The following is a 16008-nucleotide window of genomic DNA, read 5'->3' as shown; positions in this document are numbered from 1 at the left end:
CGACATTTTCACGAATGATCGAGGACAGTTCCAACATTTCCGCACAGTGAAAAAAATAGGGAAACTTGCCAGTACTAACTACTTAAAAAATTTAGATAGCGATCTTATATTAATATTCTAAGAAACTTAAGTCGAAACACAAAATAGTACAAACATCAGAAATTCAATTTTTATTTAACTCTCGTATCCTGCAATCGATGCAGAACAATTTTTCATTGCATAAAGATCATCATTCTCTTTGTCAGATCAAGATATTGGACGACTTCGAGAGCATCGTTATATTATTTGCCGAATTTTTCCTGTTTGTACAACAGATGTAGAAAACCGATGCTGCGCTCGGTAAAAAAACATTGACGAACGGAATAGTTTTGCGATTCTGGAAATTTTAAAAGTTGCACACTGATAGAGTCAATAATAAGGAAATCGGTAGATCCTATTCGTCAACGCAAACACGTGTCGTCACCTCTTGACTTCGTAATCCAGTCTCACTGACACCCGTACCCTAACTTGGACCTAACCGGGTCATTGACCGTGGTGTCACTTGCTGATGAGGGACAAAACCTATCCCGAAATCTATAACCTGTAAGCGATACAATAAAACATATTAAGAATACTCATGTTGTGCAACGAAAATTACCCAACCTGCAGAATAGATTTACATAATTCAAATCTTGAGAACAATCTCTATTATTTTCTATACATTCACCCCTATATACGTACCTCTACTTTCTTGTAATCCAAGAATTTTTCTACAGCAATTTTGCAATTACTTTCAACTGTTTCACTTTGTACACATTTTGTTCAGATTTGACGAAAATTGGTAAATTGTGAGGGCTGTAAATTAAAAATTCGTTTTCAGTTCTGGACGAATAATATCGTCATTCAGATATGGATGACATGGTGGGCAATATGTTAAACAAACGTGTGTGAGTTTTTGGGAATGTTAATCATTGAAAAGTCGCTCTCAAGATACCATAAGTTTCCTGACACCCTGTACAAGGCAACGCGCGCGCGCATCCGCCGAAGAGTTGGCTTTTTCAACTCTCCCCGTCGACCTGATTTCTCACGGTCAGAGGTGGTCACAAAACGAGTTTCCGCAAGGGTATAAAAACGAGGAGTGGTTATTAAATATACCTCGAAGGGTGACCAGAGGAAACGTGTCCGTTACCTCCGCGTTAATCGTACCCGGCGTTACCCTGTGTCCACGTATTTCTCTCACCGACTGGAATGTCTTCACACCGGCGTTGATTCACCGAACATTTTTCGGAGATTACAGACTTAACCCCTTCTGCTTAAATAATCAGTGTAGCCCATCATAAGGATTCTAGGCCAAAGAGACGATGACAAGCCGCAGTCTCGAGGAATCATCTACTAATTTTGACCACAAAAGCATCAAATCTGCTGGCTAATAACAATTAATTTTTTGAACAACAAACCTATAAGTTTCTATGTTAACCACTACTGTATGAGAACAGAGAAAATCTGATGTGAAAGGGTTAAACATCTTCTTGAAAGGATACTCGATTAAATAGGTTGAAATCTTTTATTTAATAGAATTCTGGAAGCGAACTAATTGTGGTTACACAGAGAATCGTATTTACTTAATTCGGTGGATATTTACAAAATTTTCAGTACGCAAAAATCGAAACAGTAATTCGTATGAAACTTGACTCATTATATTAAACTATATTATATTAAACTTTCGTATGATATGTATAAATTCCTTAATGTAGAATACAATATATGAGATATTTCTTATACTATAGAACTTTTATTTCTACATTTGCAACTATTATTCCACGTAACAGCATAAAAAATTTTTTTCCGACGCCCGAAAATAAAAAGAAGACAGACGAACGCCGTCCTAAAAATAATTTTCAGGTAATTTTCCTATTGAACACGTAAGATCCAGTCTCCAATCACTCACACACAAACACACGATTATTAATATCAGATAGTATAAAAATTCCACTTCTCAACAATCGCAGAAATAGTTCGACAGGAGATTATGCTTATCTGATTCACGATCCATAGAAGTGATCGACGACACAGTTTAAAATCGTCCCCGCGCGAACGGAGCTCTATTGTTCGTGTACAAGAAGTATGTTCCTCTGAGGTAACGTTCCGGATTCAGACCTCCCATTAGACCTTTATGGTTACCGTTGCATACACCCTTGCGGAAGTTAAGGTAGCTGTCACATTGCGCCGCCCAAAATCCATTCCTGTTGTCGATAGATTCCGCGAAGTACTCGTACGATCGCAGGTGCGAGCAGGTGTTTGTGACGCAACCGGCTTGTATGGCGCCGCCATTAGGATAAAAGTCGACGTGCCCGATTGCCTTTTCGTAACCAAAAATTGCACCGTTTGAGTGGATCACTTGTACGAATGCCGCGTCGTCTCGCGAAACCCTGCCGCCTCTCTTTGCTGACTGGAACTCGGGAAGTGCAGGATCTAAAGCTGCAAAGATGCAACATTTCTTAACACGAGAACTAAGAAATTAATTCCACGAAATATGATAGGAATTTTATAAAAAATATTCAGCTCTACAAGCCATTTCAATTTTTGTCAATCGATGGTATTAGGTCTAATTATTAACCAGATCAACGCTACAGTCCCTGGGTACCGGTGGTATCGAATTTACAAAATAATTTATAATTCATACAATACTAACAATTATGTTTACACTGTTTCGACAGATTCGATTGAAACAAATGAAACAGACGTATTTCTGTATTTAAATGCTTAAAGCGCTGTGATAAAACGGACAGTTAATTGCTTTGCTACTATTTTCATTATATCGGATTCCATAGAGAAGTTCGATCAAATATTTCTCATCAGAACATTTTTACAATTTCAATGACTGTGCAATGTTGTGAAAGAAAAAATCAGTATACACTATATCGACTATCAACATTGATCGTTCGTTCCCTCTATTAAGTGGAGTATCGGTAATCCCACGTGAAATAAATTCTTCCTGCGATTGAATCAAACGGTAGTTATAAATTAGAGATCATCATTAAATTTTTCAGTAGGCCGCGGGATTAATTTCACCATTATCTATGTCAGCCTTTTACGAGCGAAAATCAGGCGATTATTGCTCAAATGAATATCTAATGTCTTTTTTTTATTGCTAGACATACAATTATTGTTGTATAAACGTTAAAGGTAGTACACGATATTAGACAGTCTTCGTTTCGTTTCGTTTATTATACTGTTGGAGTCGACATACAAAAAAGAATTGGAGAGAAACCGTGCGGGGACAAGAAATTTTATCAGAAAATAAGAATCGGCCAAACGTGTTTGTCCAAGCAGAAAAAAAAATGTTAATCACGCGCTCCCCGCATCCTCGGAATGAAGAAGAAAGAAAGGTCGATGCAACATGAACATGCATAACTTACCGATAACATTAGCAACCTGACCCTTGGCATAGTGGGCTGCCAATCCGGCGACGTGACCACCAAGAGAGTGACCGACGACAGTTACTTGCGATAAATCCATTCCTTGCGACCGAAGAAAATCGATCATGCTGGCACTGTATTGGCCCACCATTACAACGCGTTTAGTAGCCCATACGTATGGCCTAAGTGTTATTGTGCTCCAATCAATCGCGATGACGTTGAAATCGCCTTGCCTGAGGTAAGCTGCAACAGAGCAAAGCAAGTTCCTCATTAGAAAATCGAATTACCATAGCAATAAACTTCAGCAAATCTTCAGAAGTTATCAAAGAAGAAGAAAATCTCTGTCGAGCTTTCGCCAATCCTTTTGCCAGAAGAAGTTGACAGTTTGTGAAGGATACATACCATCACGAATCAACTGAAACGCGTTGCTGCCCTCGGAGTTGATCCAGCCGTGTGTAACCAATTTTGTTGGCCTCCTTGCGTTGAAGTTGCTCCTCCTCAATGAGTTTAGGTCGTTCAGAAACAATTGTTGTTTGTTGGTCGGATTCGCCCTTGTGTAAAGATAGAAGAAGACTCGATTGTGCAAATCCTTCTTCGTTTGTTGCTCGGATTCGTCATAGGTGTCTACATTCATTAGATCACCTATCTCGGGTACTTCGAGGTTGGTCAGGACCGTCTCATTATCAGGGTCCTTTGGCAATGTGGCAGCTGTGAAAGAAAACATAATGTCACTGTAATTCTACAAATTTTTATCCTAAAAAATCGTTTCTCTCTTCCTTTAATTCTAATTTGTATCCGAAACAATTATATTTATCCTCCTTCAATTTTTATTCCAAAAATCATTTTGATCCTTTAATTGTTATCATAAAAATGTATTCTTGTGTTTTTTTAATTCCGATCCTGAAAATATTCGATACAATATGTTTCATACTTATGAGAAACTTTCTGAATTTGCAACAAAAAGAAAATTATTTTATGGTAATTGAATACTTGATAATTGAAAATAATGATTGAAAACAGAGAAACATGGAAGGGAGAGTATGCAAAATATCATGTTTTTAACAAAAATTTACCGCAGGTGCCGTAGACGAGCAGCAAACTAAGCAGAGCGTACGCCATCATGTTTCACTGAACTTTGCTGGTGGTACTCATTTGAGATTCCCTTATAAAGGTATCAATCGAAAAGATTGATACGTCGTGGCACGATAAGATAAAGTTTACGTCGTTAAGTCGTGCGTTGCAAGCAGATTAAATACGATCTAACAAAGATTGATAGTTGGATTATGATGCAGCGAATTAATTAGCTAAATGCCTTAGCAGTTTCCGATTGTGTTCTTTCCAAAATAAAAAAAAAATAGATAACACGATATCAATAATTGTCAACACAATAAGCGAGGATGCTCGACACAGGGTGGAAAACGAATCTGATAAAAGATTTTTACCTCCATCGATTTCGCAATGTTACTTCTACAAGAACACCTAAGCATCTGAGTGTGGATAATAATAACAACGATTGGACAATTCTTCAATAAATCGAATTGAAAAATTTTAACTCAGAACTTCAGAATTCTTCCTTTTCAGTCAGTATTATTTCTTTAACAGTTAGTCAGCGAGGTACTTATTATTGTACATTATACACGAAGATAGATTTCATTAGATAGCGATTTCCTTGGAGAAATAAATAGCAAGGTACAGGATTATTTATCTGAGAAATAAATTATGCAAATGTGAACCAAGGAATTGTCGAACCAGGGATCGTGTTGGGATTCTTCATTTTCCTTGTTCGGTGATTTGGAATTTTTTAATCTTGAGCACCTGGATCCACGTGGCAGACAGCTGACAACAATTAGTAACACCGAGGTCCTTTAGGCCACGGTTTCTACGCTCCTCCGTTGGCGACAATTTCCCAACTGGCAATTTTCACTTGGCAATACGCACGAGTGCAACGCAAATATGCTGAAATTCTGCAAAATGTCTGCCGCGGTGGATACGCTTTCCGATGACTGTCATTCGAGTGGGTTCGAAGGGGATCCGATCGCCGGATGAATAGAAACGTGGTTTTTCTTTTGGGTGCTAAGTCTTCGGCAGCAGACATCATGAAGTAACCTGAAGACGAAGTAATTCAAAGTCTTCGTCTGCGAGTTACTTCATAACGATCTTCCAAGATACATTTATTTTGTTAATACCATGTACATGGAAACTCCATTATATTTCATTCTAGACCTGCCACTTGATTTGCGACATCTTCAAGCCAAAAATCATAATGTCAGAGAATACGAATACGAATGTGTCGCTATGCTATTACTAGACTCCAGATTTTTATAGAAAATAGAAATTTGACACCTCTATTACAACAAACAGATTTGACATAGAAATGTCTTCCTCTTCTTGATTCACAAGAAAATTCATAAAATTCGCACACTAATTATTACTTTCCAATAACGTCAAATTAACACGCAAAAACTGGTATGATAAGATGACCGATCGCCTTAGAAATATAATAACACGCATATTCAGCGTTATGAATTGTCATTTATCTTTCGAGCAACCATTATCCTGATTTACGATACTGACAATGCGACATTCACTCTTCAATCGACAGTTGTTTACCAATATGTCGTTATTGTTCAATGTACATTCAATAAAGCTATAGATTTAAGGTTCGGTGTCTCTGTCGAGTTGAAATATTGTTATGAATTACATGTGCATAAAGATCTGTTCAGTAATAAAAATTATCTTCGAACGAAATAATAACTGCATCAAATAAATATAATCTTAAATTAAATTGCAAACAATGTTATAAACTATGAAAAAAGGTAGGAGGGAGGATGGGAATAAAAATTGGAAATGTATCGGAAGATGATACTGAATAAATTTCGTGAAACGTTCGATTGTCCGAATATTTCCCGAGGAATAACGCAAATTTCTGTTGCCGCAAAATTATCGAAGGGTGCGAGACGAGCAGTTAGAGTATCGTTCGGGAAAACTAATTCGGTGCGAGCGATCATAACGAGTAAAGGGTTTAGATTACTGGTGGTCGAGTTATCCGAGAGTCGATCAATTGAAAAACCAGCTGCTGGTGATAGACAGTTTAGGAGAGAAAACAACGTTAATTGTTTTCCGGCAGGACGACCGGTCGGAAATTGAACAGGCGGTTGATCGATAAACAATTTTATTGCATTTGGGATACATTACTTCATATTTCACGGTGTATCTTCGCTTTCGAATTGGTGGTAACTTTGCCGGAAGTCATGAACCTTTCAGCGAAAGAAAATGAGTGTAATATCTCGGCTGATAATCGACTATTAAGGAAATAGCAAGATAGCAGATTAGGAATATTTTTTCCTCCCTTATTTTTTATCCGTGTATCGTATATGGTATCTTTTTCTCTGATACTTAATGTCCATTCAGATCCAATCGAAAACATGGTTGTCGATCGTTATCTTCAATCGATTAGGTATTTTTAAATAATTACAACGCTTCAATCCAGTATTCACCGAGCTTAAGCGAGTCTTTATAGTTGTTAAAATATGCATATACTTTTACGTGTTCTTTCATTTCATTATGTGATTCCTGTACGAAACTAAAATATGATATTGATTTGTGTAAAAATTGTTACTTCATTTTTCTTGTGTTGAAAACTCAAAACCAATTAATACATTAAACAGCATCGTGAAGATCATACATGCAATAATAAGACTAATATATAATCTCGGTACTAGAAATGTTAATTAAAGACATTCTTTTATACTATTTTCAGACTGGCGATTTTTATGTAAAAAGTTTTGCATCGAACGGAAGGAAACCGGAGTTGAATAAAATATATTCCTTCGCTTAATAATATATTTCAATTGGGAATAACAGTTCACAGGGTAAACATATTCTTCCAATGTCTTTCACACTGTATTTCACTCACTTATTTGTGCTATAAATGCATAAAATCCGCACTCTAATTATTATATTATATTAACATTCCCTTTTATATTCGTATTGTTGTGTGCCTACCAGTACCATCAACATAAATATTCATCGATATAGTCAATTCAATGACAAAACATAAACTATCAAATGATTTCTAATTCACCTTAAATTGCACCCTTCGCAAAAGGAGAATTTTCATTCGTGGTCAGATAGTATACTCCTTTGGCGTTGTAGTCCGGATTGACACCTCCTAAGAGAGTCTTAGGGTCCGAATTGCACGTACCCTCGTTCAAGTCAGAGTCGGAGTCACATTTCACCGCCTCGAAGCCTAATTTGCTGTTGATAGACTCCGCGAAATAGTTGTAGGCTCGCAGGTGAGAACAGATGTTAGACCTGCAACCGGGTTGGCTCGCGCCCTTATTAGGATAGAAGTCGATGTCCCCGATCGCCTCCTCGTAACCCAAAACACCTGCGTTCGTGTGAATCACTTGCACATATTTCGCATCTCCGCGAGCAACCCTTCGGCCTGGCTGAGAGAGTGCGAAATTTGGAAGAGCAGGATCTAAAGCTGTGGAAATCGATTTTTGAAAGTCTCAGAAGAAATAATTTCTCACATATACAGCTGCATTTTGTTTAAGAAAAATATACGCGTGTTTGTCCGCAATCTGAATGTCAACCGTGGTGGTAATCATTCTCGCAATCGAAGAGTGGAAATAATTAATTTAAGATTAATTTGCAAAATTTACCGACAACATGGTCGACCTGGCCTTTAGCAAGGCGAGCCGTTAGTCCGGCCACATGGCCGCCAAGGCCGTGGCCGACTATGGTTACACGCGACAGATTCAATCCTTGGTTTTGAAGAAAATTGATGAGAGAGGAGATGTATTTGCTCACTATCGGAACACGATCACTGGCCCAGCTGATCTGAGTGAATGATATAGTGGACCAGTCGATCCCTACGACGTTGTAGTCACCGTGCTGCAAGTAGGCTGCAACAAAAAAATAATGAAACAAGAAATACGATTTTAATCGCCCATAATTTAACCCTCCGTACGCTATGAAGGAGTCCATTTACTCCGATATAAGACGACGTTTTTTTGTCCCCGCTTTTTCTTCGTCATCCGAAATAGGACGAAAGCTGGTCCCAAGCCATCGCCTTATATCGGAAGAAACTGTAGTGATACATCCGCATGGGTCAGAAATGACTCCGGCATAGGCTTAGGACAGCTGTTGGCTACGATAGGTCTCGGAGACTTGCTACCCAGTCTTCGATTATTTATTGGCTAGATTGACAGTAGATAGTTTATACAAGACTCTCACCGTCGCGAATTAAAGTGACAGCATCATTATTGATAATGCTCAGACATCCATGAGTGACAAATATCGTTGGTTTGCTGAAATTGAAGTTGCTCTTCTGCAACGCGTGAACATCGCCGAAGTATAACCGCTGTCCGTCAGTCGGATTAGCTTTTGTGTAGAGATTGAAGTGGACCCGGTTCGGCAAATCATGCTCCGTTTCCGCCAAGGTTTCGTTGGGCGTACCTTCTTTCAGATGATAACTCGCCAACTTGTTTCCCGGATCAAGTTGGTTTCTCTCATTCTCTATCAGCGCTTCCACGTCTGCTCTCCGCAATTCTAGAGCTGTAAATCATGGAATTGTTTTATATCCTAGAACAGGCTAAGAGTCGCAGAAGACAATGCAAGTTCGACGTGAGTCTCACAATGCGAGAGAAGAAAGAAGAGATGCGAGAAAACATGTTTCACCGGAAGCGTAAAGAATCTTGTTATTCTTCGTGAAACTGTGCTAAGAAGAGATTAGCAGTGACAATTGCTATATGTTTATGATTACATTGTCAATAGAATGAAACTTTTACAAGAATCGTGGAAACTCACCGCCGATGCTGTGGATCAACAGCAAACCGAGGAGAGCGTACGCCATCATGCCTGATTTTAAATTTTGCGAGTCCTTTATATACATTTCGGAACTGAGGAAAAGAGAGAACGTGTCACGATGGAAAGAGCAAAAGGAGAAGATAAATGTAGTAAGATAGCATGTACGAGCGTGGCCAGATTTAGACGGGAGAACAAAATAAAAAAAGCAATCACATTGGAGATATGAAAACAAAATAACATTTCGAGTGGGCGTAGGAATTGTATACAAGCTCGATGTGAGAGGGCGGAAGAAACGAGAGAAGGAGAGCAGAAACTTTTGCTTTTTCTTTCCCCGTCCATTGATGCTTATGATCATTTCCATTCGTGCGTACTAATTCGAACCGTTAGTTGTAACATGTTAATATACTGCCCCGATAATTGCTATCGCTATGTAAACAGCACGATGCGATTTCACATATCAAGATTCGAGAATTCAAGAAAAATTCGCAGTCTAATTTACATAGTTTATGAATCGTTCTGTAGGCTATGATTAGATACGTGTAATCAATGTAATATGCATAAAATAATAATATAACATATAACAACCTAACGAGCATTAGAAGGGGCTGGTGTGTGTTGACTTATAAAAATAACGAGATTGAATTCATCGAGATTTTAGACGATTTTTATTATAATATATGTACATCTGCTTGAATAAAGAAACCTATTCGATCAGTTCATTCTGGAATCACATCGGTTATTCGGGCAGTGATATATTCGGTGTTAAAATTTATTGTCATAATTTTAAATAATCGTAGACAGATTTTCATTATGCAGTTTATTATCATTTTTCTCAGATACATGTACTAGAATAATTGTGTACACATAGTGAACGTGTACACATCACGATAGGATACAATAATACTATATTCTAATGTTTCATAAAGGAAGGTAATTAAACATACACTTCCAAAATACGTCAAATATTAGACAATTGGTCATTGTGCTTCGCCCTGCGCGTATGGCAATTTATTATTCGTGTCCGAAAAGTATGCTCCCTTTACGTTATAGTCCGAATTCACGTCTCCCAGGGCGACTTTAGCATTCGAATTGCATTCTCCCTTTCGAACTTGGAACAGGTCTTGCATTCCACCGCCAAACAGTTGTCGCTGTTGATGGACTCAGCGAAATACTTGTACACGCGCAGGCGAGAACAGGTGTTAGTATTGCAGTCAGCTTGTGAAGGAACGTGATTGCTAATTCACCTTAAATTCGACCCTTCGCATAAGGAGACTTTTCGTTCGTGGTCAAATAGTATACTCCTTTGGCGTTATAGTCCGGATTGACACCTCCTAAGAGAGTCTTAGGGTCCGAATTGCACGTACCGTGGTTCAAATCAGAGTCGGAGACACATTTCGCCGCCACAAAGCCTAACTCGCTGTTGATAGACTCCGCGAAAAATCTGTAGGATCGCAGGTGAGCACAGGTGTTAGACCTGCAACCGGGTTGGCTCCCGCCCTTATTAGGATAGAAGTCGATGTCCCCGATCGCCTCGTCGTAACCGAAAACACCTGCATTCGTGTGAATCACTTGTACATACTTTGCATCTCCGCGAGCAACCCTTTGGCCTGGTTGAGAGAGTGCGAAATCTGGAAGCGCAGGATCCAAAGCTGTAACAAAGGGAAATCTGTAAGTATCGTCATTTTGCATACATTCCTTTGACTTTGTATTTTGTGTGAAGAAAGTCAAATTCATTTTTGGCAACATCAGTACACATGACTTACCCACGACGAGGTGGACGGGTTCGGGGACGTTTTTATCGACGAGACGCGCCGTCAATCCAGCTACGTGGGCGCCAAGAGAGTGGCCGACAATCGTTACCGTTGATAAATCTAATCCTTGCGTACAAAGGAAAGTGACGAATTTGGCGCTGAATTCGCTCACAATACGAACACGTTCGGCGGCCCATTCGTATGGCTGGAACGCTATCTTACCCCAGTCGATCGCGATGATGTTATAGTCACCATGCTGTAAGTAAGCTTCGCGAAAGACAAAGGAATTAGGCTCACAGTCATTACAGATGCTTATAATAAAAGTTCAACAGTTGCGATGAAATGAACGCTGCATTTACAAATATTGACTGCTATTTACTAAAATTAGAGTGGCAAAACTCCGTTCCGAACGCGCTCTAAATTGGCAGAAAAATGCTGTACTATGAAAAATAAAAATGTAAAAATGTAGTATAAATTTGAATATGTGAGAAGTATAGTTGATTGATAGTTTATAAAGGATTCTTACCATCACGAACCAAAGTGACCGCGCTATTGTACGCAGTGTTTAGAAATCCATGGGTGACGATTTTCGTTGGTTTGCTAACATTAAAGTTGCTGTTGTTAAGTGCATCTACGTCATCAAGATACAATCGCTGTCTATCAGTCGGATTATCTTTTGTGTACAGGTAGAAGTAGATCCGGTTCGCCAATTTTTTTTCTGTCTCCGACAGGCTCTCGCCTGACGTTACCTCGTGTGCTGGAGTCGGTTCCCACTGATCTTCGGGATCGAGAGTATGTTTCTCTTCCTCGATAATTTCATCGACAGTTTTGCCAAGAAGTTTTTCCTTAATCAATGAAGAAATTCCAAATCCTGAAAGTGTAGTCAATTATCCTCTGCACCGAATATATTTTTCGATACCTGTCTGCAGCTAATATCGCTAATCAATGACAATTTTAAATGAAAGATTATTGAAATAATTTAAATTTTTGAAATGTAAGAAATAATTCTAATTATTCCATTCATTGAAGTATCGACAATAATTTTAATAATTCGTGTTATTTAAATTTGATGCATAATAATTTCAGAAAAAGAACTTTGGAAATCTATAAGCATACAGAGTGTGACTGAACACGACTCTTCCTTCAATTTAGGGGGTAAAATTATCAATTGAAGTTCATAGAAAAATTGATCGTTCCGCAAAGGATATTTGTTGCAGACGTTGCAAAAACTTACCGCCAACGTTGTAAACGAACAGCAAAATAAGCACAGCGTACGCCTTCATGTTTCGTTCAAATTTGGACCTGCAGTTCGACTTTTACCGCTCCTTTATATAGTCCCCAGGACTGAAGAGACAAGGAAACAGAGCTAAATAGAAGGAACGAGAAGGGTCGATGCAAAATAGAGAAACATGGACCTGTTTTCGCCGAGATGTAAACAGGAAGACGGAGAGGGAAACGAGAGAAATGAAAGGACTGGGAGTGGCAAGGAGGATAGGTGTATCCTTACACTCCTGTGCAATCGAGAGAAAGTAAAGGATGAAATATAAAGCAGAAGCAAAAAAGTCAACATGTATCAGAGGTAAACATCTCAAAGCTACTTTTCCACATACGTCATCAACGTTGTGCGCCACTAAAAATGTTTATGGTAATGTAACTTTGTTTTGAACTGTCTTCAATTTGACTATGAAAGCATCATAAGTATACAATACTAGACTCTATTTTTGTAAATAAATGAATGAACGTTTTGTATAAATTGGTGCATCTCTCAAATAATGGTAAAAACAGAGGAATGTTCTATTCAAATCAAATTTGTATCGCATGATTAATGCTGTGCAATTTGATTGTATTGCCTGACATTGCCTTGAAGAGTGGTTATGCAAATTGTATCGAGAACTGTGCGTCAGAAATTTCGTGTGATGACGTCAGGTGTGCTCGTGTTTTTTGTAACGCGACGTCAGGTTGCCCCAGTGAAGATATTTCTCACACAGATACTGTTTTTAACTATTTAATCGACACGGGACCGGTTACGGTTTTAAACAATTTTTAATTTGCAATATTTCTCAAATTTATTTTCAAAGTTTTTAGTTACATGTAATTACAACAATTCCAAGATACATCAGACACAAGAAGACTCATCGTATTACTTAAAATTCACCTTGAGCATAGGGGGGGAGTTTGTTTGCGTTCAAGAAGTAGGTTCCCTTGGCTTCGTAGTTCGGTTTCGGACCTCCCAAGATAGCCTTGGTATTCGATCGGCATTTACCTTCGAGGAAGTTGGCATAGTTGCTACATTTCACTGCCACGAAGCCTGAGTCGCTGTTGATGGATTCCGCGAAATATTTGTACGCGCGCAGATGGGAGCAAGTGTTGGTGACGCACCCAGGTTGCAAAGAACCACCGTTCGGATAAAAGTCAATGTCCCCGATCGGGTCTACGTAACCAAAAACACCTGCGTCCGTGTGAATCACTTCCAGGTATTTTGCGTCACCGCGAGCAACTCTCTCGCCTGGGCCGGCATTTTCGAAGTTCGGAAGAGCGGGGTCCAGAGCTATGAAAACAAATCAATCACAGGGTTTGTTATGTTTGCGACTATGCACGGAACCTGTAGCAGTTCGAAATAATGTAAAAAAGTTGTTTCAATATACAGACGGGGACAAAATTAAGTGGATCCTTCTTCAAAAACTAATAACTTTTTCTTAAAATTCGAGCGACTTGAGTTTCTTGTTGACCAAATGTAAACCTTGGTAATAATTGATTCGTTCTGAGAATCGAGGAGGAAAACCGAGGTGAAAAATATGAAAAGCAGTACGCATGACGTACCGACAACATGCTCCACATTGCCTTCTGTAAAACGAGCTGCCAAACCGGCTACGTGAGCGCCAAGTGAGTGACCGACGATCGTCAATGTTGATAAATCCAATCCTTGCGACTGAAGGAAGTTGACAAAGGTGGCGACGAATCTGCCGACCATTGGGACGCGGCTGCTGGCCCATAAGTACGGCTTGAATGAAATTTTGCCCCAGTCGATTCCAACAACGTTGTAGTCTCCATGTTGCAAGTAAGCTAGAGAAATAGAAAAGAAAATGGAATTTTAATCAGTACAGAATTATATTTGTATCGAAAGTCCAACATGTTCAAGAGTGAAAATATTTTACGTTACAAAGCTGTAATAAATAGAAATCAGTTTCAGGCTGATTCTTCTCATTGAACGGAATAAATGGTCTCGAACTAATGTTTTAATAAGTAGACTGCAAAAATTGTCCAAGTCAATTGTAAGATACTCAAGTTAAATGAAAGTGTATTTTCTCTTTTGCATTTGTCCTACTCATTTTCGTCATAAAGGCATAAAATCCGCAATCTTGTAACAAGGAATGTGACATATGCATTGGGAACCTTTGAAGATTTCTTTAGCTAGAAGCATTGATTAGTTTTCATCACAGCAATAAAAAAAAAAGCTTTTAAATAAAATTTGTTTGCGAGAGATCCTTACCATCACGAACCAAACTGACCGCGTCATTGAGCACAGTGTTTATCCATCCGTGGGTGACGATTTTCGTTGGTTTGCTAAAATCGAAGTTGCTCGTCTGCAATGCATCAACATCGCCAATAAACAATTTTTGTCCTTCGGTTGGATTAGCTCTTGTATAAAGGTAGAACAAGACACGGTCCGACAAATCAAGCTGGGTCTGTGCCAAGGTTTCAGACGGTGTTACTTCGTTTATTGGATTGCTCTCCAACATATCTTCGGGTGCCAGAAGTTCAAGTTCATCTTTAATCTTATCCTCGATTACTCCAGCGAGACCTTTAGTATGATCACAACAGTGTAATCAGTTAGTTTTTATAGTGAATGATGATAATATTTTCGAGACTGTATATCCATCGAGTGTTAAAAATTAAAGAAAACTTTATACGCGATCGATTGAAATACCCATTGAATAACATCTATCCAAATAAAAATTAAATCAGAAGTAGAATAGGAGAATTTGTGTGTATGCAATGTGTCCATTTTTAAGTTGTAATAGATATTAATATAAATTTTGTGATACTAATAATCAACAAATATTAAAACTTTAGTGGAGCCATTAGCCAGGAAATTTATAAGAGCTAGACTGCCATGCTCAGACAATTCCTCACCTAACATAATGTGCCAAAGTGAAAGAACATTATGTTTAGCATTTGTTAAAATAAATTTCAATAAAATGATTGAATCCTGTATAGAATATTAATTTATTTATTGCTTTAAACCATATATGGTTCTCTATAGAACTTGTTAAACTAGACATAAAAATCTATTTAAAAAATATATTAATGGTCTTAAAATCTTGAAAAATACAATCTTAATAAAATTTGTCTGTTTACCACAATATTGACCCGCTCAAGCTATAACTTTTTCTCTAACATTCTTCAAATAATAAATGAATTTGGATGTATAAAATAAATTTAATGGAATATTTTGTATTGTAGAGTATGCATTATCTAATAATTATTTTAAAAGTATTCATATACTAACCGAGTACTTTTTCACCTTCCTTTACAAGACTGCCCAACAAGGATGCCATGGTTATACTAATTCTACTTCGGGTACTTACTGACTTTGACGGTACATCCCTCCTTCAACCATTTAAATATTCACTCACACAAAAGCAAATACGCTTCAACGACAGATAACAAGTTCAAAAACAATTCTGCGGAAATATTTTTTGCTCCATTGATAGTGTACAAATTCATCAACCGCATCATTTATATAAATCATGTATACAAAGTGGATGTTATTTGGCTACACTCATTAATTACCCGTTCTCGGAACAGGACAGAACTTTCAGGTGAACAGAATCAGGTGAACAGGTGTAACAGGAATTTCTTATAGCAAGGTCAAGCGTATTCCCGTTTGGGAGACTCGACCCTTTCCATACAACGGATCCTTACTGATTTAGTCAACATAGAGTTATCTTACATTAATCAACCATTAAAAATCAATCATTTCAAATCTGCCTTATGTTTTCGATAGAAATTTCGGATAGTACTGAAAATATTACAATTACGGT

The 16008-nt window shown here is 38.2% G+C and overlaps 2 protein-coding genes across 2 annotated transcripts; both read right to left on the bottom strand.

Moving 5' to 3' along the window:
• Positions 1-1519: 1519 nt before the first annotated feature.
• On the bottom strand, positions 1520-4565 carry LOC143354742 (pancreatic triacylglycerol lipase-like). The gene is made up of 4 exons (XM_076789019.1): positions 4472-4565; positions 3801-4106; positions 3399-3641; positions 1520-2457 (listed from the first exon to the last, which is right to left on the bottom strand). Exons 1-4 carry the CDS (start codon positions 4518-4520, stop codon positions 2054-2056), a joined length of 1002 nt encoding a protein of 333 aa, XP_076645134.1. The 5' UTR covers positions 4521-4565; the 3' UTR covers positions 1520-2053.
• A 2723-nt stretch (positions 4566-7288) lies between these two features.
• LOC143354867 (uncharacterized) lies at positions 7289-15542 on the bottom strand. The gene is made up of 11 exons (XM_076789242.1): positions 15474-15542; positions 14454-14765; positions 13784-14026; positions 13119-13511; positions 11490-11834; positions 10976-11230; positions 10577-10861; positions 9213-9263; positions 8640-8960; positions 8066-8308; positions 7289-7887 (listed from the first exon to the last, which is right to left on the bottom strand). The coding sequence occupies exons 1-11, from the start codon at positions 15520-15522 to the stop codon at positions 7484-7486; spliced, it is 2901 nt and encodes a 966-aa protein (XP_076645357.1). The 5' UTR covers positions 15523-15542; the 3' UTR covers positions 7289-7483.
• Positions 15543-16008: the final 466 nt, after the last annotated feature.

This window comes from Halictus rubicundus, chromosome 6 (genome assembly GCF_050948215.1).
Source record: "Halictus rubicundus isolate RS-2024b chromosome 6, iyHalRubi1_principal, whole genome shotgun sequence".
Lineage (NCBI taxonomy): Eukaryota > Metazoa > Arthropoda > Insecta > Hymenoptera > Halictidae > Halictus > Halictus rubicundus.
The sequence above is the reverse complement of the archived record's forward strand: the minus strand, read 5'-3'. Positions and strand labels throughout refer to the sequence as shown.

Excerpts from the sequence above, each read along its gene's own strand:
- LOC143354742 (XM_076789019.1), bottom strand. The coding sequence starts at position 4,520 with ATGATGGCGTACGCTCTGCTTAGTTTGCTGCTCGTCTACGGCACCTGC. Across the intron at positions 4,107-4,471 it reads GCTCGTCTACGGCACCTGCG|CTGCCACATTGCCAAAGGAC; the intron begins GTAAATTTTTGT and ends TTTCTTTCACAG. Across the intron at positions 3,642-3,800 it reads GTTTCAGTTGATTCGTGATG|CTTACCTCAGGCAAGGCGAT; the intron begins GTATGTATCCTT and ends GCTCTGTTGCAG.
- LOC143354867 (XM_076789242.1), bottom strand. The coding sequence starts at position 15,522 with ATGGCATCCTTGTTGGGCAGTCTTGTAAAGGAAGGTGAAAAAGTACTC. Across the intron at positions 14,766-15,473 it reads GGAAGGTGAAAAAGTACTCG|GTCTCGCTGGAGTAATCGAG; the intron begins GTTAGTATATGA and ends ATCATACTAAAG. Across the intron at positions 10,862-10,975 it reads ACCCGTCCACCTCGTCGTGG|CTTTGGATCCTGCGCTTCCA; the intron begins GTAAGTCATGTG and ends CCTTTGTTACAG.